The sequence below is a fragment of the Trichomycterus rosablanca genome, chromosome 7, assembly GCF_030014385.1.
Source record: "Trichomycterus rosablanca isolate fTriRos1 chromosome 7, fTriRos1.hap1, whole genome shotgun sequence".
Taxonomy (NCBI): Eukaryota; Metazoa; Chordata; class Actinopteri; order Siluriformes; family Trichomycteridae; genus Trichomycterus; species Trichomycterus rosablanca.
Window position 1 is genome coordinate 23,539,752 of NC_085994.1, and position 24,386 is coordinate 23,564,137.

General features: G+C 43.5%; 1 protein-coding gene across 1 annotated transcript in view; it reads right to left on the reverse strand.

The window, feature by feature from the left end:
• qars1 (glutaminyl-tRNA synthetase 1) overlaps positions 1–22,283 on the reverse strand; it is a 29,748-nt gene extending 7,465 nt beyond the window's left edge. The window contains exons 1-18 of the mRNA XM_062998537.1: positions 22,154–22,283; positions 17,275–17,425; positions 17,067–17,176; positions 16,911–16,986; positions 12,583–12,647; positions 12,435–12,488; positions 11,554–11,614; positions 9,258–9,329; positions 8,262–8,347; positions 8,096–8,182; positions 7,908–8,007; positions 6,998–7,076; positions 5,514–5,753; positions 5,334–5,426; positions 1,876–2,013; positions 1,700–1,787; positions 1,472–1,618; positions 1,269–1,370 (exon numbers count right to left, since the gene is read on the reverse strand). Of these exons, the coding sequence (XP_062854607.1) occupies positions 1,269–1,370; positions 1,472–1,618; positions 1,700–1,787; positions 1,876–2,013; positions 5,334–5,426; positions 5,514–5,753; positions 6,998–7,076; positions 7,908–8,007; positions 8,096–8,182; positions 8,262–8,347; positions 9,258–9,329; positions 11,554–11,614; positions 12,435–12,488; positions 12,583–12,647; positions 16,911–16,986; positions 17,067–17,176; positions 17,275–17,425; positions 22,154–22,264 (1,860 nt within the window). The 5' untranslated portion in view covers positions 22,265–22,283. The remainder of the gene's footprint in view (positions 1–1,268; positions 1,371–1,471; positions 1,619–1,699; positions 1,788–1,875; positions 2,014–5,333; positions 5,427–5,513; positions 5,754–6,997; positions 7,077–7,907; positions 8,008–8,095; positions 8,183–8,261; positions 8,348–9,257; positions 9,330–11,553; positions 11,615–12,434; positions 12,489–12,582; positions 12,648–16,910; positions 16,987–17,066; positions 17,177–17,274; positions 17,426–22,153) is intronic.
• Between the last annotated feature and the right edge of the window lie 2,103 nt (positions 22,284–24,386).

Below are 24,386 nucleotides of genomic sequence, written 5' to 3' on the forward strand. Positions count from 1 at the left end.
CAACCCCACACCATAATCCCCCCTCCACCAAACTTTACACTTGGCACAATGCAGTCAGACAAGTACCGTTCTCCTGGCAACCACCAAACCCAGACTCGTCCATCGGATTGCCAGACGGAGAAGCGTGATTCGTCACTCCAGAGAACACATCTCCACTGCTCTAGAGTCCAGTGGCAGCGTGCTTTACACCACTGCATCCGGCCTTTGCATTGCGCTTGGTGACGTAAGGCTTGGATGCAGCTGCTCGGCCATGGAAACCCATTCCATGAAGCTCTCTACACACTGTTCTTGAGCTAATCTGAAGGCCACATGAAGTTTGGAGGTCTGTAGCGATTGACTCTGCAGAAAGTTGGCGACCTCAGCATCCGCTGATCCCGCTCTGTCATTTTACATTTACATTTTCCGCATTTAGCATTTAGCATTTTCCGCATTTTCCGCATTTAATCCAAACCGACTTACAGTACTGTGACACTATACAATCTAAGCAATTGAGGGTTAAGGGCCTTGCTCAAGGGCCCAACAGCAACCTGGCAGTGGTGAGGTTTGAACCGGCAACCTTCTGATTACTGGACCAGCACCTTAACCACTAGGCTACAGCTGCCCTACATTTACATGCCCTACAGCTACATTTTACGTGACCTACCACTTCGTGGCTGAGTTGCTGTCGTTCCCAATCGCTTCCACTTTGTTATAATACCACTGACAGTCGACTGTGGAATATTTAGTAGCGAGGAAATTTTACGACTGGACTTGTTGCACAGGTGGCATCCTATCACGGTACCATGCTGGAATCCACTGAGCTCATGAGAGTGACCCATTCTTTCACAAATGTTTGTAGAAGCAGTCTGCATGCCTAGGTGCTTGGTTTTATACACATGTGGCCATGGAAGTGATTGGAACACCTGAATTCAATGATTTGGATGGGTGAGTGAATACTTTTGGCAATATAGTGTATTTCATTGACAATATTAAAGCAATATTTAAATTCAACAGGGTTGTAAGTAATCAAGCCTGGGTGTTTCATTAAAATTTGGGTAAATAATTAAGTAACAAGAAGGGCAACCCTTTATTCTTTATACAGGACCAGTTGGTGTAGTCTTGTCCTTTTATTAAATTAAAATGTCCTCTAAAAACTACATTATGTGATTGTCAGATTGTCTTTGTCTACTACAAAATCATAAATAGAAATAGAAAGGGCATGCATATATTTCTGACAGCCCTATACCCATGTTTTAACTGTGAAAGGGGTGTATCTGTCATTCACGTACCTCTCTGAAGTCCCCTTGTTCAATGAAGATGGTTTTGGTGAAGGGAACAACGTGGCCACCTTTGCTTTCATCCGCAGGGAAGTCGGGAACATGAATCTCAGTCTGTGAAGAACCACAGAAGTAAAAAGTGGTTGGATTCTTGTTCTAGATCAAAGTGAGTTCATACATTTTGACATTTCGGCTTTGCCGGGTGTTGGATGTACCTGTGCACTGGCGGGCAGGTTGGTGATTATCACTTTTAGAGGTTCTAGCACAGCCATAACTCTCGGCGCTGTTTCATTAAGCACATCCCTGACACAGGCCTCCAGCAAGTGGGGCTCCATGGTCGTCTGGGAGACAGTCACGCCCACCTATATGATGAGACATCGAACAAATGAAGTCACTGCTGTCAGGAGGGATGTGTCGGTTTACCGGTCAGAAAAGCCACTTACCCGTGCACAGAAGTTGTTGATGGATTGAGGAGGAAAGCCACGCCTTCTGAGAGCTGTGAGGGTGAAGAGACGGGGGTCATCCCAGTCCCTGCAAAGACCGGCGAATGGCATGTAAACCGTCACTATCCAGCCTTTGAAATTCTCTGACATCAGTTATAGTCTGGGCCAAGTCTTACCTGACGACGCCCGTCTCCACTAGCTTAATAATCTTCCTCTTGGAGACGACCGTGTAGGTGAGGTTGAGTCTTCCATACTCCCACTGCACAGGGCAGTAAACATCCAGAGCATTGCACAACCAAAAATATGATGAGCGTCTGAAATGAAAAGGCACAAGACCATTAATGCAAAGCAGTGCAGAATATTTGAGCTACATATAGTACAAAAGTATGTGAACACCCTTACTATAACATGTTGGACATCCCATTTCAAAAACCGAGACAAGCTGTACATCTTATCTCCTATGTTATTGCATCTAGTCATTTCCAATTCCCGATTGTCAAGTCAAGTCTATTTATATACAGTGTATCACAAAAGTGAGTACACCCCTCACATTTCTGCAGATATTTAAGTATATCTTTTCATGGGACAACACTGACAAAATGACACTTTGACACAATGAAAAGTAGTCTGTGTGCAGCTTATATAACAGTGTAAATTTATTCATCCCTCAAAATAACTCAATATACAGCCATTAATGTCTAAACCACCGGCAACAAAAGTGAGTACACCCCTTAGTGAAAGTTCCTGAAGTGTCAATATTTTGTGTGGCCACCATTATTTCCCAGAACTGCCTTAACTCTCCTGGGCATGGAGTTTACCAGAGCTTCACAGGTTGCCACTGGAATGCTTTTCCACTCCTCCATGACGACATCACGGAGCTGGCGGATATTCGAGACTTTGCGCTCCTCCACCTTCCGCTTGAGGATGCCCCAAAGATGTTCTATTGGGTTTAGGTCTGGAGACATGCTTGGCCAGTCCATCACCTTTACCCTCAGCCTCTTCAATAAAGCAGTGGTCGTCTTAGAGGTGCATTTGGGGTCATTATCATGCTGGAACACTGCCCTGCGACCCAGTTTCCGGAGGGAGGGGATCATGCTCTGCTTCAGTATTTCACAGTACTTATTGGAGTTCATGTGTCCCTCAATGAAATGTAACTCCCCAACACCTGCTGCACTCATGCAGCCCCAGACCATGGCATTCCCACCACCATGCTTGACTGTAGGCATGACACACTTATCTTTGTACTCCTCACCTGATTGCCGCCACACATGCTTGAGACCATCTGAACCAAACAAATTAATCTTGGTCTCATCAGACCATAGGACATGGTTCCAGTAATCCATGTCCTTTGTTGACATGTCTTCAGCAAACTGTTTGCAGGCTTTCTTGTGTAGAGACTTCAGAAGAGGCTTCCTTCTGGGGTGACAGCCATGCAGACCAATTTGATGTAGTGTGCGGCGTATGGTCTGAGCACTGACAGGCTGACCCCCCACCTTTTCAATCTCTGCAGCAATGCTGACAGCACTCCTGCGCCTATCTTTCAAAGACAGCAGTTGGATGTGACGCTGAGCACGTGCACTCAGCTTCTTTGGACGACCAACGCGAGGTCTGTTCTGAGTGGACCCTGCTCTTTTAAAACGCTGGATGATCTTGGCCACTGTGCTGCAGCTCAGTTTCAGGGTGTTGGCAATCTTCTTGTAGCCTTGGCCATCTTCATGTAGCGCAACAATTCGTCTTTTAAGATCCTCAGAGAGTTCTTTGCCATGAGGTGCCATGTTGGAACTTTCAGTGACCAGTATGAGAGAGTGTGAGAGCTGTACTACTAAATTGAACACACCTGCTCCCTATGCACACCTGAGACCTAGTAACACTAACAAATCACATGACATTTTGGAGGGAAAATTACAAGCAGTGCTCAATTTGGACATTTAGGGGTGTAGTCTCTTAGGGGTGTACTCACTTTTGTTGCCGGTGGTTTAGACATTAATGGCTGTATATTGAGTTATTTTGAGGGAAGAATAAATTTACACAGACTACTTTTCATTGTGTCAAAGTGTCATTTTGTCAGTGTTGTCCCATGAATAGATATACTTAAATATCTGCAGAAATGTGAGGGGTGTACTCACTTTTGTGATACACTGTAGCGCTTTTTACATTTTCATTGTCTCAAAGCAACTTTACAGAATCCAGGACCAACAGACCAAAAACCCCTGTTGAGCAAGCCAAGGGCGACAGTGGCAAGAAAAAACTCCCTTTAAAATACAGAAAGACCCCTTGAAAGTAACCAGACTCAGCAGGGACTCCCATCCTCCTTGGGTGGCTTGGATTGTGACTCCACTGGCAGGTGCACTACCTCCATTTATGTCAAGGAGCTTTGAACACCATTATGTACCCCCTTCCGAAACATGGCCAGTCACCAGCTGCTTCTTTTCAACTGTCAGTGTGGGGTTTTCACATATAGCTGTGTTGTGTAGGGAGAGCCACGCTATGCTCCATGTCCCACCTTTTTGCACAGGCACTGGGATCAGTCCACCCTAGCACCCTATCCCAAAGGGGTTGAAGTCACGGCTCTGTTCATCCACACCAAACTCATGCACTAAATGAGGTTGGTAAAGACCTGGCTTTTTTTTTTGTTTATGCATTTTCCACCTTCTTTTCCCCCCGACTTTAACACGTCCAACTGCTCGATTGCGTCATGGTTCCTCTCCACTAATGCCAACCCCGGCTCTGATTGAGGAGAACGATGCTAACCCACACCCCCTCCGACACGTGGGCAGCAGCTGTATGCATCTCGTCACCAATACCTGACGAGTGCATATGCAGATCAGCACTGTGTATGGAGAGACGCACACTGATCCGCACTCCTTTCTCGTCTCTGTGCAGGCGCAATCAATCAGCCAGCAGAGGTCGTAGTTGAATTAGTCATCAGACAGATCCTATCCAGCTTAATATCCCACCCCTTTATGAACAACAGGCCAATCGTTGTTCATGTGGCTGCTCAGTCCAGTGGACAGGCAGAGCTGAGACTCGATACGATGTATTCGGTGTCTAAATACTTTTGGCGATAAAGTGTAAAGATTAAAGCAAACATTAAGACTGAAAATACAGCTTTGAGTCGAGCATAATATAAAACCATCTGCTTTTTGCAACATTATGGCTCAATTTCAGTCATTCATCTTGACAAACCATCTTTAATTTCTCCAGGTCACAGATTATAGTGAAGCAATATCATATCCCAGCTCCTACCTCAATAATTAGTATAAGTGTCCACATACTTTTAGGTATCTGGTTTGCCGTGTATTGGCAGATCTAGTGTGTTTAAATTCAATACTAAACTATTCAAAGCACTTGGCATTCGCCTCACAGCAAGAAGGTCCTGGGTTCGATCCCCAGGGGGGGTGGTCCAGGTCCTTTCTGTGTGTAGTTTGCATGTTCTCCCCGTGTCTGTGTGGGTTTCCTCCGGGAGCTCCGGTTTCCTCCCACAGTCCAAAAACATGCAGTCAGGTTAATGTGTGCGTGTGTGTGTGTGTCTGCCTTGCGCCCATTGAAAAGCTGGGATAGGCTTCAGCACCCCCCTGCAACCGTAATTGGATAAGCAGTTAAGAAAGTGAGTGAGTGATCTGCTGCATCGTACCTGGCCTGAAACTCTTTGGTGCACAGGGAGTGTGTGATGTGTTCGATGGAGTCACACAGGCAGTGGGTGTAGTCGTACGTAGGGTATATACACCTAAACAAACAAACAAGCTGTTCTCAAAACAATAAAATCCACATGTATTTATGTGTATATGTGAATGAGTATTGCTGTATTTTTTACCAGGTGTCTCCTGTTCTGTGGTGCGGTGTGTATTTAATGCGGTAAGCTACGGGGTCCATCTTGCCGTCCTCCATGACCATTTTCATGCGAAGAGTGGCGTCACCCTCAGCAAACATGCCTTTCTTCATCCTCTCGAAGAGCACGAGCGACTCTTCAACCGGTCGATCCCTCCAGGGTGAGGGTGGCACGTTGTGGCCTTTTAGCTCCTCACCGCGCTGGTGGCACACGTATGCATGACCCCTGGCACACAAACATTTGTGATTTGATCACTCAAAATGCCCGCATATACACCTATCAGGCATAACATTACGACCACCTTCCTAATATTGTGTTGGTCCTGAGGCATGGACTCCACTAGACCCCTGAAGGTGTGCTGTGGTATCTGGCACCAAGATGTCAACAGCAGATCCTTTAACTCCTGTAAGTTGTGAGGTGGAGCCTCCATGGATTGGACTTAATCGTCCAGCACGTCCCACAGATGCTCGATTGGATTGAGATCTGGGGAATTTGGAGGCCAGGGCAACACCTCAAACTCGTTGTTGTGCTCCTCAAACCATTCCTGAATTCCTGCTTTGTGGCAGGACGCATCATCCTGCTGAAAGAGGCCACAGCCATCAGGGAATACCGTTTCCATGACAGGGTGTACATGGTCTGCAACAATGCTTAGGTAGGTGGTACGTGTCAAAATAACATCCACGTGGATGGCAGGACCCAAGGTTTCCCAGCAGAACATTGCCCAAAGCATCACACTGCCTCCGCCGGCTTGCCTTATTCCCATAGTGCATCCTGGTGCCGTGTGTCCCCCAGGTAAGCTACGCACACGCACCCGGCCATCCACGTGATGTAAAAGAAAACGTGATTCATCAGACCAGGCCACCTTCTTCCATTGCTCTGTGGTCCAGTTCCAATGCTTACATGTGCTCATTGTTGGCGCTTTCGGCAGTGGACAGGGGTCAGCATGGGCACCCTGACTGGTCTGCGGCTATGCAGCCCCATATGCAACACACTGTGTATTCTGACACCTTTCTATCAGAACCAGCATTAACTTCTTCAGCAATTTGAGCTACAGTAGCTCGTCTGTTGGATCGGACCACACGGGCCAGCCTTCACTCCCCACGTGCATCAATGAGCCTTGGCCGCCCATGACCCTGTCACCGGTTTACCACTGTTCCTTCCTTGGACCACTTTTGATAGATACTGACCACTGCAGACCAGGAACACCCCACAAGAGCTGCAGTTTTGGAGATGCTCTGACCCAGTCGTCTAGCCATCACAATTCGGCCATTGTCGAACTTGCGCAAAACCTTACACTCACCCATTTTTCCTGCTTCCAACATATCAACTTTGAGGATAAAATGTTCACTTGCTGCCTAATATATCCCACCCGTGATGAAGAGATAATCAGTCAGTGGTCATAATGTTATGCCTTGTCGGTGTATATGATGAAATGATCAGGAATGAACTGGTTTGTGTGTACTGCTCACCTGCGTATGAGTTCAACAGCGAGTTCATACAGCTGCCCAAAGTTGTCTGAGGCATGAGTGATGGCATATGGCTCATAGCCTGAAAAACACACACAATAGCAAAACTATTGGATTATTAAAGAAAGTATGCACAAAAAAATATTTTACCAGAAGAATTTGGACTAAGTGTCTTCATCCATGTCTTATTTGCTAAACTATTTACTACTAGGGTCTCTAGAATGTTTACATCATCGCTTATATACAGTAATTTGAGAAAATTATGATTATTTAGGGTTTGTTTGTTTGCTGCTCACATGCACTCCGCCGAATGCCCAGTCCTAGCGGACCCCTTCTTTAGACCCGTGCTTTTGCACAGGCGCCTAAGGTCTGCTAACCAAGGTCCTTGCACAGCATTTGAAGACCCCACCCACTTGGTCCGGTCATTTCCCCACCCAGCAGACACGGTGGCCAATTTTGTCTGCTGCAGGCGCTGCCAATTGTGCCTGCTAGATGGCGCCCAGCCGACCGGTAGCAGAGCTGAGATTCGCACCAGGGAGTTCAGAATCTCGCGCTGGTGTGCTAGCGGAATATCCCACTGCGCCACCTGGGTGCCACAAAGTACATTTTTATTTATTTATTTTTATGCATTTTCCCCCTATTTCTCCCAATTTAGTGTAGCCAATCCGTCTTCCGCTGTTGGGGACCCCACGCCACGCCACACCCCAATCTTTTTGCAACTCCACTTCTGTACAGGCACCCTGGTCACAGCGATGAAGGCCCCACCCCCTTATTCCGGTCTTTTCCCACCCATCAGACTAGAGGCTAATTTTGTCTGCTACAGGCACTTGCCAATTGTGCCTGCCAGTGGGCGCCCAGCCGACCGGTAATACATGATATACATATTACAGAACTAAGAGCATATGAGACTCACCCAGCCACTCCACCATGTCTTTGATGCCAGTAAAATATTTCTCTTCCTCCTTCTCTGGGTTTGTGTCGTCATAGCGTAGGAAGCAGATCCCATTATTGGCCTTCAAAAAAAAGTTACATAAAGGTCAAACTGACTTACCATGGTAAATGTGTAAATCATGTGTATTAGATTATAAACAGGTGTAGTACCTTAGCATAACCAAAGTTGAAGTTAATCGCCTTGGCATGGCCGATGTGCAGGATGCCGTTAGGTTCAGGAGGAAATCGAGACCGAACCTACGTAAGACAAAACAAATGCATACAGATGTGAAGATTTATACATGAACATCAACATACCTACTGAACACACACACACCTGTCCACCAGTGATCTCCAGGTGCTCCTTCAGCAGCCTCATGGTGTTTGGTGTCACGACATAACCTTCCGTCTTGTAATTCTCACCTTTAAGTGAAGAGTAAGAAATATTTTTTATATACACCGATCAGACATAACATTAAAACCACCTCCTTGTTTCTACACTCACTGTCCATTTTATTAGCTCCACTTACCATAGAGGAGCATGCTTTGTTAGCCCCCGTTCATGCTGTTCTTCAATGGTCAGGACCCCCACAGGACCACTACAGAGTAGGTGTTATTTGGGTGGTGGATCATTCTCAGCACTGCAGTGACACTGACATGGTGGTGGTGTGTTAGTGTGTGTTGTGCTGGTATGAGTGGATAAGACGCAGCAGCACTGATGGAGTTTTTAAACACCTCACTGTCACTGATGGACTATGAATCGTCCACCAACCAAAAATATCCAGCCAACATCACACCGTGGGCAGCGTCCTGTGACCAGTGATGAAGGTCTAGAAGATTAACTTAAACAGCAGCAATAGATGAGCGATCGTCTCTGACTTTACATCTACAAGGTGGACCAACTAGGTAGGAGTGTCTAATAGAGTGGACAGTGAATGGACACGGTATTTAAAAACTCCAGCAGCGCTGCTGTGTCTTATCCACTCAATAATCCGAGGAAAGAAAGGTGAAATGGGGTTGACGGTTGGGGGAATTGGTTTGAATAATATAAAGAATACAGTGTGTCTCTATATGTGATATGAATTTGTGTGGCAAACATTCACTGGCATGTGATAACAAGTGGCTGTAGTCTGCACAAGTGTCATAGAGGAGCCACTATGCTCTGTGGCTCTCCTTGACCAGAACATAGAGTGTACAAGCGGTAGTGGATATACAATGCCGAATTACAAATGGCCAAACTGAGTTAAAAAGAGAAATGCACCTACAAAAGTCCTAAAAGACAGCTCTCAAACAAGAACGTGTGTAATAAATGGTACTAGATATTCAGTTTCACCTGGCTTATGGAACTTAAGCGCTTCTCCTCTCAGCTGCTCCATCAGAGACTTCACCTCTTGTTTGACTTCTCCTGTACAAAGCAGAACACAAACACAGATGGAAACACAAAGAGTGAGACTTAGGGATGTCCCGATCACGTTTTTTTTGTTCCCGATCCCGATCATTAATTTTGGTCCCGATCCGATACAGAGTCTCAAACCGATACTTGTATTTTGTAGATAGTCTAGATAAGAACTAGATAATACTGTTCACACAGTGCACACTTCAAGTACATTACAGTTATTCAAATTAATCCAATGTATATGTTTAACAACTGAATAGCTCTGCAGTGCTGTAGGAAAAAAATTGCCTGCATCCAAGCTATTGCTTAATGTTCTTTTATTTTTACAAAATAAAAGTAAACAAACTTAGTGCAGCACTGTAGCAGTAAAACTAGAACACTCAAAATGAAGTGAAAGTTCTTTTTGAGGAAAATCAGCATCTCTGCCATGTTAGCGGACAGTCGGTTCCTCTTCTCATCAAATAATAATAAACTCGCTGTATTCGACTGAGTGTTTATTTTTTAGGTGCCGTATCAAATTGGTAGTAATTGTAGATCGTTTGGTTAAATGATATCTGGTTTGTTTCTTATGAGCCACCGTACTTGTATGCGTGTTGTAACTAACAAACTTTTCTGTGGTTGTATTGTGACAATGGTTTGATGGACATTTCTACGCGAAGTAAGTGTGTTTTGACCCTTTGTGGCTTCCATAGTGCATGGAATAGCGTGCTTGGCTAAGGCGATTACTCTAGCTGTCCGCTATTTGGTACCATAACAGAAGAAGTTGATAAAGTGTTATGCTCCCGACAATTTGTGAATATACCGTGTATTTATTTCTTTATTAAGCAAGTGCATCACTACGACGCTCGGTTACATAACTAAGCCAATCAGAGTGCTTGATACTGAGATGTCATTCAGTCTTGTAACACGTAAACTCGTATGTATGTTATGGTCCTGAAGTTTTCATACTCGGATTAAAAGTTATTGTTTTGTAAACCGGAGTGATCCTTGACTCACACACCATATAAACAGTAAAATTCTACAGTAATGAACGCAGCTCTGCTACTACCGGCTCGTGAAATGCTCGCATTGCAGACATTACACTTCACTGTTGGACTCTCCATTTACTACACCTGCTTAGGATCGGGCTTAGAGAAGCCGATACCGATCAGTTAAAAAATGCCTTGATTGGGCCCGATTCCGATCTTTGAGATCAGATCGGGACATCCCTAGTGAGACTCTAAAATGACGCTGAACTGCTACAGTAAAATATGACATGCCTTAATGAGCCAATTTACCAAACAAATGATACATGTACTTATGCAAAACCCTAACCCTATACTGCAGCTAACAATTTCAAATGAATGTTAATTTAATGGCACTGCATCAGTCTTGGTCAAAACAAAAGCAAGACGTACAACTATTATTATGTATAATATAATGAGGTCAACCACAATAAGTGAATACAGTGAGACGTTACCATTTCCACAAGATGAAAGATCCATTTAGCATTGTGGTCTTGGCTCTTATCTTAGTGCATGCAAATAGCCCCGTTTTAGCTCACAGCAATTTTGTAGCACGTGCCAATACTAGCAGAACTTGGCAGGCCATCATTTGTCATTTTCAACGTGTATCTGTGATCCTTTCTGTGATGAATTCTGTTTCCTAATTGCAATGTTTTTTTCATTATTAGTAATCCATGATAAGTGGTATGGTGGGTCTTGGATAAGCCAAACCAAGAAAGTCTAAATTTTAAGTAACCCAAGTTTTTAATTTGGGAAATGATGGCACACACTACAGCAGAGTGTTTAAACTCACAAGTCTGAATCTGAGCAGAGCCACAGACCTGGCTGGACATCCAAACAAACACAATTGGACAAGTTCGAGGGAGGAAAAGTGGGATGGGGTCTTGCTGCAATGGCAATATGAAATCTCCAGAACTGGTATGGGCACCTGCGAAGGGAGGGTTGCGTCTGAGGGAGGAAAGGGCGAAAGAGGTATTAAATCATTCATGTGCTGAGGCTATTTGTAAGGATTGTCCGCTGGCCGATAGTAAAATGCAGTCGGTGGCTTCACAGACCAGCACAGAAGAGTGCACAGAAAACTGAGTGTATCCAAATTGGAACAATGCTAAATAACTTATGTACACAGACATAATAAAGCCCAGATTATTAGACATGACTAACAGTAAACAAACACTTGCAGGAAACACCTCAAAACTTTACTCATAGCTGAAATTTGTTCTGCATCTTACCGTTCACAGTATCTTTCTTTTCTTCCTTCTTGTTGTTCTCCACTGGTTTGGGTTTAGCTGCCTGTCAAAAGAGACAAACATATATTTAAGAAGCAAGTTATTCAACTTCTTTGCAAGTACAATGCATAAATAACTTTTCAATTCCTTCTAAAGGTGTTCAGTGGGGTTGTGGTCAGAGCTCTGGACAGGAAAGAGTCTATGCCAAACTGCACCAAAGTCAGAAGCACGTTATTCATTTTACAGAACTGAATTTATATACCAGTTAGAAATGAGAAATGGATGTAAAACATCTGAACTCAAACATTAAAAGTGGTGTCTAAATACTTCTGGCCATATACTGTACAATGATTAGGCATAACATTATGACCACCTCGTTTCTGCACTCGCTGTCCATTTTATCATTCATGAGTGGATAAGACACAGCAATGCTGATGGAGTTTTTGAACACCTCACTGTCACTGCTGGATTGAAAATAGTCCACCAACCAAAAATATATCCAGCCAATAGTGCCCCATGGGCATTGTCCTGTGACCACTGATGAAGGTCTAGAACTCAAACAGCAGCAATAGATGAGCGATCGTCTCTGACTTTACATCTACAAGGTGGACCAACTAGGTAGGAGTGTCTAATAGAGTGGACAGTGAGTGGACACGGTATTTAAAATACAGCAGCGCTGCTGTGTCTGATCCACTCATACCAGCACAACACACACTAACACACCACCATCATGTCAGTGTCACTGCAGTGCTGAGAATGATCCACCACCCAAATAATACCTAATAATAAAAGTATGAAGAGAAATAAATGGAATAGAATAGAAACAAGGAGGTGGTTTTAATGTTATGGCTGATTGGTGTATGGCTAAAGAACTGCTGAAGTACCTTGGGTTTTTTCTCCAGATCTGCTTCAGTTTTAGGTCCCAAGAGGTGCAACACCTATATACAGCATGACAGAAGGAAAGAACACAATGACTAATAGGCAAGGCATTCAGACTAGGAAACACTGCATCATTAAAGTGGGCCTGCATACCTGCATGTCTACTTCATTCTTTAGAATTTTCCCATCAGCCCACTTTAAAGCAGCTCTGGCTTCACCTAGAGAACACAGCACAAATAAACAAAGTCAGTAAGAGCTCAATACAGGATGTGCAGACGTGCTAAGACATGGACTCCACAAGACCTCAATCTGAAGGAGTCCGGTGGTATATGGGGTCTAAAACCTAGTAAGCTCTCTAAATAGATGTCATCCTACACGCTCTGGAGAAGAAGGCTGTCTGAATTCTTAGATGCCTTAAAATGCTGCCTACTGAGGTGCCGAAATCCTAAGACATCATCTGACCGATACCAGTCCTATAGTGCAATCTGGAACAATGTATTTAATGGGTAAACAATGCACACATGCCCAGCCATCCACATGATCTTCTCATGAGCTTCTTCCATTGATGTCCGGTTCCGATGCCCACATGCCCATTGTAGGTTCTTTTGACAGTACACAGGAGTTTCATGGGCACTTTGACTAGCCTGCAACTACACAACCCCATACACAAAAGGGGTCAATGCAATGCATGTAGCGGCACAGTTACGTGACCACCAGTACCAGGTCCGAACCAGATCAGGTCTTCTGGCACCAATGAGTCTCAACCACCAAATAACCTGTGGCTTGTCCTTTTTCAGACCACTATTGGCAGGTACTCAACACTCAGTTCTTTGTGCCGGATCATATCTGCTGCATTCAACACGTACTCAAGTAACCCTAACCCTACCATCATCTCAGTTTAATATATTGTTGACTGTCACATGCACAAATGAGCCTAATTTTTAAGCTTATCTGTGTATTACCCTTAGACTTTGCTTATATTGGTATAATAATACACCGATCAGCCATAACATTAAAACCACCTCCTTGTTTCTACACTCACTGTCCATTTTATCAGCTCCACTTACCATATAGAAGCACTTTGTAGTTCATCTGTTTCTCTACATGCTTTGTTAGCCCCCTTTCATGCTGTTCTTTAATGGTCAGGACCCCCACAGGACCACCACAGAGCAGGTATTAGTTAGGTGGTGGATCATTCTCAGCACTGCAGTGATAATGACATGGTGGTGGTATGAATGGATCAGACACAGCAGCACTGATGGGAGTTTTTAAATACTGTGTCCACTCTATTAGACACTCCTACCTACCTTGTAAATGTAGACAAGTCAGAGACGATCGCTCATCTATTGCTGCTGTTTGAGTTGGTCATCTTCTAGACCTTTATCAGTGGTCACAGGACGCTGCTCATGGGGCGCTGTTGGCTAGATGTTTTTGGTAGGTGGACTATTCTAGCAGTGAAAGTAAGGTGTTTTAAAAACTCCATCAGCGCTGCTGTGTCTTATCCACTCATACCAGCACAACACACACTAACACACCACCACCATGTCAGTGTCACTGCAGTGCTGAGTATGATCCACCACCTAAATGATACCTGCTCTGTGGTGGTCCTGGCCATCGGAAAACAGGGTGAAAGCAGGCTAAAAAAGCATGCAGAGAAACAGATGGACTACAGTCAGTAACTATAGAACTACAAAGTGCTTCTATATGGTAAGTGGAGCTGATAAAATGGACAGTGAGTGTAGAAACAAGAAGGTGGTTTTAATGTTATGGCTGATCAGTGTATGTACACAACATTCATACTGGCCAAAGAGCACTGCAGACAAGCATGCGTCCAGCAACATTTTAAGCAAATTCCTGTTACTGTTAGAGCAGCAATGAGATGAATCAGGTCACATTTTATGCAGAATTCCAGGTAACTTAAAAATTACCTCCATCAGATAAGACCCACTGTGTCCGTAGAGCGCCTGACCAGATCGTTCTCACTACCAAGATCTGAACCCAAGGTTTAGCAGTGGTGAGCTTGTGTAATAGACTGTTGCATCACTGAGAAACCAATTCATTGGTCTGTATTGGTCTGTTGTCAGTAGAAGTATTGGCTATGGCTAAAAGCAGGCTCACCTCTGTACAGTCTGATTCTAAGTTTGATAGATTTGTCATATTCAAAACATGATACGGCTCTGCGTGGGAAACCACTGGCAGGTGATAACGAGTGGCCGCAGATTGGACACCTCAAAGAGTGACGTATAGTGACCCATCTCTCCTCGGGGCTTGTACAAGTGGCAGCACACAATCACAATCGGTAAAGGAATACAGTGGACCCTTGACTTCAAATTTAATTGGTTCCGAAGGGCTGTTCTTAAGTCAAAATGTTCGTTAGTTAAACCTGTTTTTCCCATAAGAAATAATGTAAACATAATTAATCCGTGCCAGACCTCCCAAACCACCCCCTTACCTAACCTTTCTACTGTCTTTGTTATAAATATAAGTATATTTTCCCTTAATCTTAAATTAAAGAATAGACATTACTGTAATAAACAATAATGAACAACAATACACAGTAGTACTGTACTGTACATAAAATACATACATCACATTTCAGTACAGTACGTGTGCTGTACCATACACCATAATACAATGTATCTACCAGAAAAAACAATAACTCTCATATTTCTCTATTATTTCCTTTTTTTATTTCAATAGCGTTGTATTTTGTAGGTGTAATTTCATGAAAGAATAACTTCCTTCCTCTCTCTTACTCAATGTGTCCTCTGTCTGATACACAGTGACATCTACTGGCAGGAGTAATTATACAACAACAAAAAACTGTGCTTTCTCTGCACCGGAAAAACACCGTCCGCTGTCCGAATATTCGCTCACTGGGTGTGTGTGTGTGTGTGTGTGTGTGTGTGTGTGTATATATATATATATATACAGGGGTTGGACAAAATAACTGAAACACCTGGTTTTAGACCACAATAATTTATTAGTATGGTGTAGGGCCTCCTTTTGCGGCCAATACAGCGTCAATTCGTCTTGGAAATGACATATACAAGTCCTGCACAGTGGTCAGAGGGATTTTAAGCCATTCTTCTTGCAGGATAGTGGCCAGGTCACTACGTGATGCTGGTGGAGGAAAAAAGTTTCCTGACTCGCTTCTCCAAAACACCCCAAAGTGGCTCAATAATATTTAGATCTGGTGACTGTGCAGGCCATGGGAGATGTTCAACTTCACTTTCATGTTCATCAAACCAATCTTTCACCAATCTTGCTGTGTGTATTGGTGCATTGTCATCCTGATACACGGCACCGCCATTGGATGCACATGGTCCTCCAGAATGGTTCGGTAGTCCTTGGCAGTGACGCGCCCATCTAGCACAAGTATTGGGCCAAGGGAATGCCATGATATGGCAGCCCAAACCATCACTGATCCACCCCCATGCTTCACTCTGGGCATGCAACAGTCTGGGTGGTACGCTTCTTTGGGGCTTCTCCACACCGTAACTCTCCCGGATGTGGGGAAAACAGTAAAGGTGGACTCATCAGAGAACAATACATGTTTCACATTGTCCACAGCCCAAGATTTGCGCTCCTTGCACCATTGAAACCGACGTTTGGCATTGGCACGAGTGACCAAAGGTTTGGCTATAGCAGCCCGGCCGTGTATATTGACCCTGTGGAGCTCCCGACGGACAGTTCTGGTGGAAACAGGAGAGTTGAGGTGCACATTTAATTCTGCCGTGATTTGGGCAGCAGTGGTTTTATGTTTTTTGGATACAATCCGGGTTAGCACCCGAACATCCCTTTCAGACAGCTTCCTCTTGCGTCCACAGTTAATCCTGTTGGATGTGGTTTGTCCTTCTTGGTGGTATGCTGACATTACCCTGGATACCGTGGCTCTTGATACATCACAAAGACTTGCTGTCTTGGTCACAGATGCGCCAGCAAGACGTGCACCAACAGTTTGTCCTCTTTTGAACTCTGGTATGTCACCCATAATGTTGTGTGCATTGCAATATTTTGAGCAAAACTGTGCTCTTACCCTGCTAATTGAACCTTCACACTCTGCTCTTACTGGTGCAATGTGCAATTAATGAAGATTGGCCACCAGACTGGTCCAATTTAGCCATGAAACCTCCCACACTAAAATGACAGGTGTTTCAGTTATTTTGTCCAACCCCTATATATATATATATATATATATATATATATATATATATATATATATATATATATATAGAGAGAGAGAGAGAGAGAGAGAGAGAGAGCGAGAGAGAGAGAGAGAGAGAGAGAGAGAGAGAGAGAGAGAGAGAGGTCGAAGTCAACTTGTTCGTGACGTCACATGTTTCGCGAATTTCGGTTTGTAGTCCGAAATTTGTTCGTACGTTAAGTTGAAAAAGATCGCTCGTAACCCAAAATGTTCGTATGGTAAATTGTTCGTAACTCAAGAGTCTACTGTAATCTAAAAACAACAAAACACTTACCCATAAGGAGCCCCATGTTGAAGCGGTATCGCTCCACCAGCAATTGCTGTTTGTGTTTCCTGATGATCAGCTCAACCTGGAAAAACATCAAACAAATAAGAACTTAGCTCCTAGTTAGATTGTATGAAAGCACATCCTCAAAGCCAGCTGCCTTACCGCATCCTCGATCTGCTCTGGACCGACAATCACACCCACCCCACAGGCAGTCTCAAAAGCCTTCACATCCAGAGGACCCTGAGGATGACCCTTTACATAGTCTAATGCAGCTGCAAACATGAAAACATATAAAAATATAGGACAAACATGGTCAAAGCTCCACAAGAAAGTGCTTAAAATGAAGCAGTGTTAACTAGACTTTAGATACCGGACAACTGCAGATCGGTGGTGATCTTGCGTTTGACTATGTAATCTGTAAAGAAAGCCAGATGGTTGAGGTCTCGAAGTCTAGACACCATGCTGTAGAGTAAGGTCCCCATAGTTTTGTCAACATTTTTGGATCCCAACAGCTTCTGTGCCTATAGGAAACATTAGAAATTATTAACTGATAAAAATCAGCAGTGAATATTGAAAAACAGTCACTAAACAAAGTAGTGGCTTCATTATTGCACAACTGCCTCTATGCCTATGCTATGCGAGAAGACTGATTGACTGTAAACAGTGACATCTGTATTTGTGGCAAACATGGAGTAGGATTTTGAGGAATGGGAGTATAAACTGGATTGACAACATCATGAAGTGGATTATATTATGAAAGGCTAGCTGCAGGTGACATGAGTGAGGGCAGTTGTAGCCTTGTGGTTAAGGTACTGGACTAGTAATCAGAAGGTCACTGGTTTAAGTCCCACCAGTGATGGGCCCTTAACCCTCAATTGCTTAGACCAGTGGTTCTCAAACTTTTTAGACCAAGTACCACCTATTATCAAAGCAAAACTTCCAAGTACCACCTATGTTTCTCATCTCAGAACCACATATGGCACACATTAATTAGGTGTGTGTGTATATACAGTGTATCACAAAAGTGAGTACACCCCTCACATTTCTGCAGATATTTAAGTATATCTTTTCATGGGACAACACTGACAAAATGACACTTTGACACAATGAAAAGTAGTCTGTGTGCAGCTTATATAACAGTGTAAATTTATTCTTCCCTCAAAATAACTCAATATACAGCCATTAATGTCTAAACCACCGGCAACAAAAGTGAGTACACCCCTAAGAGACTACACCCCTAAATGTCCAAATTGAGCACTGCTTGTCATTTTCCCTCCAAAATGTCATGTGACTCGTTAGTGTTACTAGGTCTCAGGTGTGCATAGGGAGCAGGTGTGTTCAATTTAGTAGTACAGCTCTCACACTCTCTCATACTGGTCACTGAAAGTTCCAACATGGCACCTCATGGCAAAGAACTCTCTGAGGATCTTAAAAGACGAATTGTTGCGCTACATGAAGATGGCCAAGGCTACAAGAAGATTGCCAACACCCTGAAACTGAGCTGCAGCACAGTGGCCAAGATCATCCAGCGTTTTAAAAGAGCAGGGTCCACTCAGAACAGACCTCGCGTTGGTCGTCCAAAGAAGCTGAGTGCACGTGCTCAGCGTCACATCCAACTGCTGTCTTTGAAAGATAGGCGCAGGAGTGCTGTCAGCATTGCTGCAGAGATTGAAAAGGTGGGGGGTCAGCCTGTCAGTGCTCAGACCATACGCCGCACACTACATCAAATTGGTCTGCATGGCTGTCACCCCAGAAGGAAGCCTCTTCTGAAGTCTCTACACAAGAAAGCCCGCAAACAGTTTGCTGAAGACATGTCAACAAAGGACATGGATTACTGGAACCATGTCCTATGGTCTGATGAGACCAAGATTAATTTGTTTGGTTCAGATGGTCTCAAGCATGTGTGGCAGCAATCAGGTGAGGAGTACAAAGATAAGTGTGTCATGCCTACAGTCAAGCATGGTGGTGCGAATGCCATGGTCTGGGGCTGCATGAGTGCAGCAGGTGTTGGGGAGTTACATTTCATTGAGGGACACATGAACTCCAATATGTACTGTGAAATACTGAAGCAGAGCATGATCCCCTCCCTCCGGAAACTGGGTCGCAGGGCAGTGTTCCAGCATGATAATGACCCCAAACACACCTCTAAGACGACCACTGCTTTATTGAAGAGGCTGAGGGTAAAGGTGATGGACTGGCCAAGCATGTCTCCAGACCTAAACCCAATAGAACATCTTTGGGGCATCCTCAAGCGAAAGGTGGAGGAGCGCAAAGTCTCAAATATCCGCCAGCTCCGTGATGTCGTCATGGAGGAGTGGAAAAGCATTCCAGTGGCAACCTGTGAAGCTCTGGTAAACTCCATGCCCAGGAGAGTTAAGGCAGTTCTGGGAAATAATGGTGGCCACACAAAATATTGACACTTCAGGAACTTTCACTAAGGGGTGTACTCACTTTTGTTGCCGGTGGTTTAGACATTAATGGCTGTATATTGAGTTATTTTGAGGGAAGAATAAATTTACACTGTTATATAAGCTGCACACAGACTACTTTTCATTGTGTCAAAGTGTCATTTTGTCAGTGTTGTCCCATGAAAAGATATACTTAAATATCTGCAGAAATGTGAGGGGTGTACTCACTTTTGTGATACACTGTATATTACTGATGGGAATTATGGCTTCTTGAAGGGAGTCGGATCTTTTGGCTCGGTTCCTTTTAAAGAGCCGTTCAAAAAAATGGCTCTTCGTTCTTCGGGAGGCGCTACTGGGTGAACTATAAGACACCCCCGATATTAATATCAAATTTTGCTACTTTGCCTTAAATGTATTCCTAATTCAAACAACACTTAAACGAGAAAAAAAAATTTATTTTAAAAGGAATATAACTACAGAGAAGAAACAGACTGTAGTAACATTGCAATAAGTTTCAGAAAAATCCTCTCTTGTATTTAACACAATTAAACAAGTTTATAGTTTATTTCTCAATTATTTGTCATTATACTACTAGCTCTCTCTGTGTGTGTGTGTGTATGTGTGTGTGTCTTGCTTGCTCTCCGCGATACTGAAAGTGATTTCGGATTTGAATTTCGACAATAAACAGCTCTTATTACGAGTTATGATTAATTCCCTCTACTGATGCGAAGCAGAATGGGTGGATTACAGTCGATAAGAACTGCGCAGAAATAAAAGACTCGGTTCCTTTCGTTCATTTTAAAGATCCATTCAATAGAATCGGATCATTCGCGAACGACTCATCACTATATGCAGTTACCACTGACCATTTCAGTGAGTGCGCCTGTTTAGCGGAGCAGCCTTGTGATGTCAGGAACGAGATCAGTGAGATTCAAACGCAGATCTGCTCTGATAAAAGTGAGAGACCTACTGATAACTTTACTGATAACTTTACTGATAACGTTTCGGAAATTCCGAGATGGAAACCGCGAACGTGAAGTATAGACGTAATGAAGTACGGTGGCTGCGTAGCCCCGAATATTTTTAAAAACACAGTTTTAATACAATTTGTTTTAATTCAACTGATTTTATTAAAACAGAATTATAAGAACTTTGAAACAGAATTTATTGGTAATTTACACAATGTTTCATATGATTTTTTTTTATTCATAATTATTAAATTATTTATTTTTTCGGTGCATGTAATTACTTTTCCGAGATTATCTGGCGTACCACCTCGTGCTGCTTCACGTACCACAGTTTGAGAACCACTGGCTTAGACAATATACTGTCACAGTACTGTAAGTCGCTATGAAAAAAAGCAGCTGCCAAATGCTGAAGAACGTAAAAGAAATGTAAATTAGACAGAGATGACTATGCAGCCAACCATCACAACGCAAAATCTGATGACTGATTTTGACTTAAAAATGGCTGAAAAGAAAGTCATTAAAAAGGGAACAAATTCACTTTAAATTGTAGTAACCAATTCTATTCTGCATGTCTATTTGGTGTATACACTATATTGCCAAAAGTATTTACCCACCCATCCAAATCATTGAATTCAGGTGTTCCAATCACTTCCATGGCCACAGGTGTATAAAACCAAGCACCTAGGCATGCAGACTGCTTCTACAAACATTCGTGAAAGGATGGGTCGCTCTCAGGAGATCAGTCGCCAACTTTATGCAGAGTCAATCGTAGCAGACCCCCAAACTTCATGTGGCCTTCAGATGAGCTCAAGAACAGTGTGTAGAGAGCTTCATGGAATGTGTTTCCATGGCCAAGCAGCTGCATCCAAGCCTTACATCACCAAGCGCAATGCAAAGCGTCGGATGCAGTGGTGTAAAGCCAAGACGTGTTCTCTGGAGTGACAAATCACGCTTCTCCGTCTGGTAATCCGATGGACCAGTCTGGGTTTGGTGGTTGCCAGGAGAACGGTACTTGTCTGACTGCATTGTGCCAAGTGTAAAGTTTGGTGGAGGGGGGATTATGGTGTGGGGTTGTTTTTCAGGAGTCGGGCTCGGCCCCTTAGTTCCAGTGAAAGGAACCAAGAGATTTTGGACAATTTCATGCTCCCAACTTTGTGGGAACAGTTTGGGGATGGCCCTTCCTGTTCCAAGGTCCATAAAGACATGGATGAGCGAGTTTGGTGTGGAAGAACTTGACTGGCCTGCACAGAGTCCTGACCTCAACCCGATAGAACATCTTTGGGATGAATTAGAGCGGAGACTGCGAGCCAGGCCTTCTCGTCCAACATCAGTGTCTGACCTCACAAACGCGCTTCTGGAAGAATGGTCAAAAATTCCCATAAACACACTCCTGAACCTTGTGGAAAGTCTTCCCAGAAGAGCTGAAGTTGTTATAGCCGCAAAGGATGGGCCGACATCATACTAAAGCTTATGGATTAAGAATGAGATGCCACTCAAGTTCATATGCGTGTGAAGACAGACGAGCGATACTTTTGGCAATATAGTGAATGTATTTAAAGCTGAAATTAGGAACTTAATGTTTTTCAAAACCCTTAGTAACAGGAAAATAAGTTGCAAAACTACACAATATTAAAGGAAGTTAGGAAAAGGAAAGTAAAATGTCAGGTCAATATATTACCTTAAACTTACATACATGGTTACAACAATTAATTTTACATGTGTAGAATATTTAAAGCTGAAAACATGAATATCTTAACAGACATTATTATAACACATAATAAAAATATAACACAGCATAGACATTGCACAATGCATTGCCAGCTGGCCACACGCATGCTATACAGTCTAATACAGGTGTAGTTTTCAACTTTACCTGAGTAATAGCGTCCTTGAGAGCTGAACTAAGCTGCTCATTTTTTAACGTTTCATTTGCTTTCTGCTCACTGAGCCCAATTGAGGTGAAAAGAGCCACTAAATCCGCCATGTTTCTGTATCTAAATTCATACACCCGCCGCAGGAGAACTGTAGCATGCTAAGGACAGGCATACGCTGCTTTTTTTTTCCACACCCATTTTCGGACAATCCCGCCCATACACTATAATTGGCTAAAAGTAGCAACCATGGGCTATGATTGGCTAATAAAATCCCGTCGTCATTGCTTAAATATTCTGTTAGTTTCTAATTATTCCAATTTTAGCCAGTTTAGCTCTCACTCGCAATTACTTAGCGAGAGTTTTGAAAAACGTCTGAAAAGTCGTTTATGGTTTTACTGGTAATAAAATCCTTTACTTGGGTCGCAACTATTGCGGAAGTTGCATCAGGCAGTTGTTTTAACACCCGTATTCATATACAGGTTGCTGATTGGTAAAGCGGTGGGATATCGCTGAATACGGGTAGAATCAAGACACATGTGTGCATATCCCAACCGTGGGAAATTTACAGAATTGCACTAGTTCAGTTCCCAAAAAGTTCTTTATTCGTATTCATATATTGCCAAAAGTATTCGCTCGTCTGCCTTCACACGCATATGAACTTGAGTGACATCCCATTCTTATTGCATAAAGTTTAATATGATGTCGGCCCACCCTTTGCAGCTATAACAGCTTCAACTCTTCTGGGAAGGCTTTCCACAAGGTTTAGGGGTGTGTTTATGGGAATTTTTGCAGGCCAGACAAGTTCTTTTACACCAGACTCGCTCGGACCTTGCTTTGTGCACTGGTGTGCAGTCATGTTGGAACAGGAAGGGGCCATCCCCAAACTGTTCCCACAAAGTTGGGAGCATGAAATTGTCCAAAATCTCTTGGTTTGCTGAAGCATTAAGAGTTCCCTTACCATAATCCCCCCTCCACAAAACTTTACACTTGGCACTATACAGTCAGACAAGTACCGTTCTCCTGGCAACCGCCAAACCCAGACTCTTCCATCGGATTGCCAGACGGAGAAGCGTGATTCGTCACTCCAGAGAACACGTCTCCACTGCTCTAGAGTCCAGTGGCGACGTGCTTTACACCACTGCATCCGACGCTTTGCATTGCGCTTGGTGATGTAAGGCTTGGATGCAGCTGCTCAGCCATGGAAACCCATTCCATGAAGCTCTCTACACACTGTTCTTGAGCTAATCTGAAGGCCACATGAAGTTTGGGGGTCTGTAGCGATTGACGCTGCAGAAAGTTGGCGACCTCTGCGCACTATGCGCCTCAGCATCCGCTGACCCCGCTCTGTCATTTTACGTGGCCTACCACTTCATGGTTGAATTGCTGTCGTTTCCAATCGCTTCCACTTTGTTATAATACCACTGACAGTTGACTGTGGAATATTTAGTAGCGAGGAAATTTCATGACTGGATTGTTGCACAGGTGGCATCCTATCACGGTATCATGCTGGAATTCACTAAGCTCCTGAGAGCGACCCATTCGTTCACAAATGTTTGTAGAAGCAGTCTGCATGCCTAGGTGCTTGGTTTTATACACCTGTGGCCATGGAAGTGATTGGAACACCTGAATTTAATTATTTGGATGGGTGAGTGAATACTTTTGGCAATATAGTGTATAAGCAAATACATGTTATGCTTGCTTCCTGATCAGCAATAACTTTTCTATCAATGTTTACTACTTAATAAAGCATAGAACATTGTGTCACTAAATTAATAATAAATATTAAGGTTGTTTGGGGTGCACAATGGTATACTAAAGAAGCAGAGCGAAATGTAAAACAGTTTTAGATAATTACTACACTGCTTAAAATAAAGGCAACACAATCATTACAATATAACCCCAAGTCAATTAGACTTTAGGGATCAACCTGTCCAGTTTGGAAGCATAAAGCATTATGAATCCATTTTACCTACTTTGGTGAAAATGAAAGTGAAAAGTACACCAGAGAGGAAACAGCAAAACAACCCACAAAAAGGAAATGGTTTTGCAGGTGATGGCTTTCAACAATTACTCTCCTTATCATTACTGACTGATTCTTCTCTAGTTTTGAGTTGTTCTAGTGTCCTTGTCACTACTGGTAGTGGTGCATGCAGCCCAGGTTACACAGGTAGTCCAGTTCTTTCAGGATGGCACACCCACATGAGCCATCACAAGAAGGTTTGCTGTGTCTCC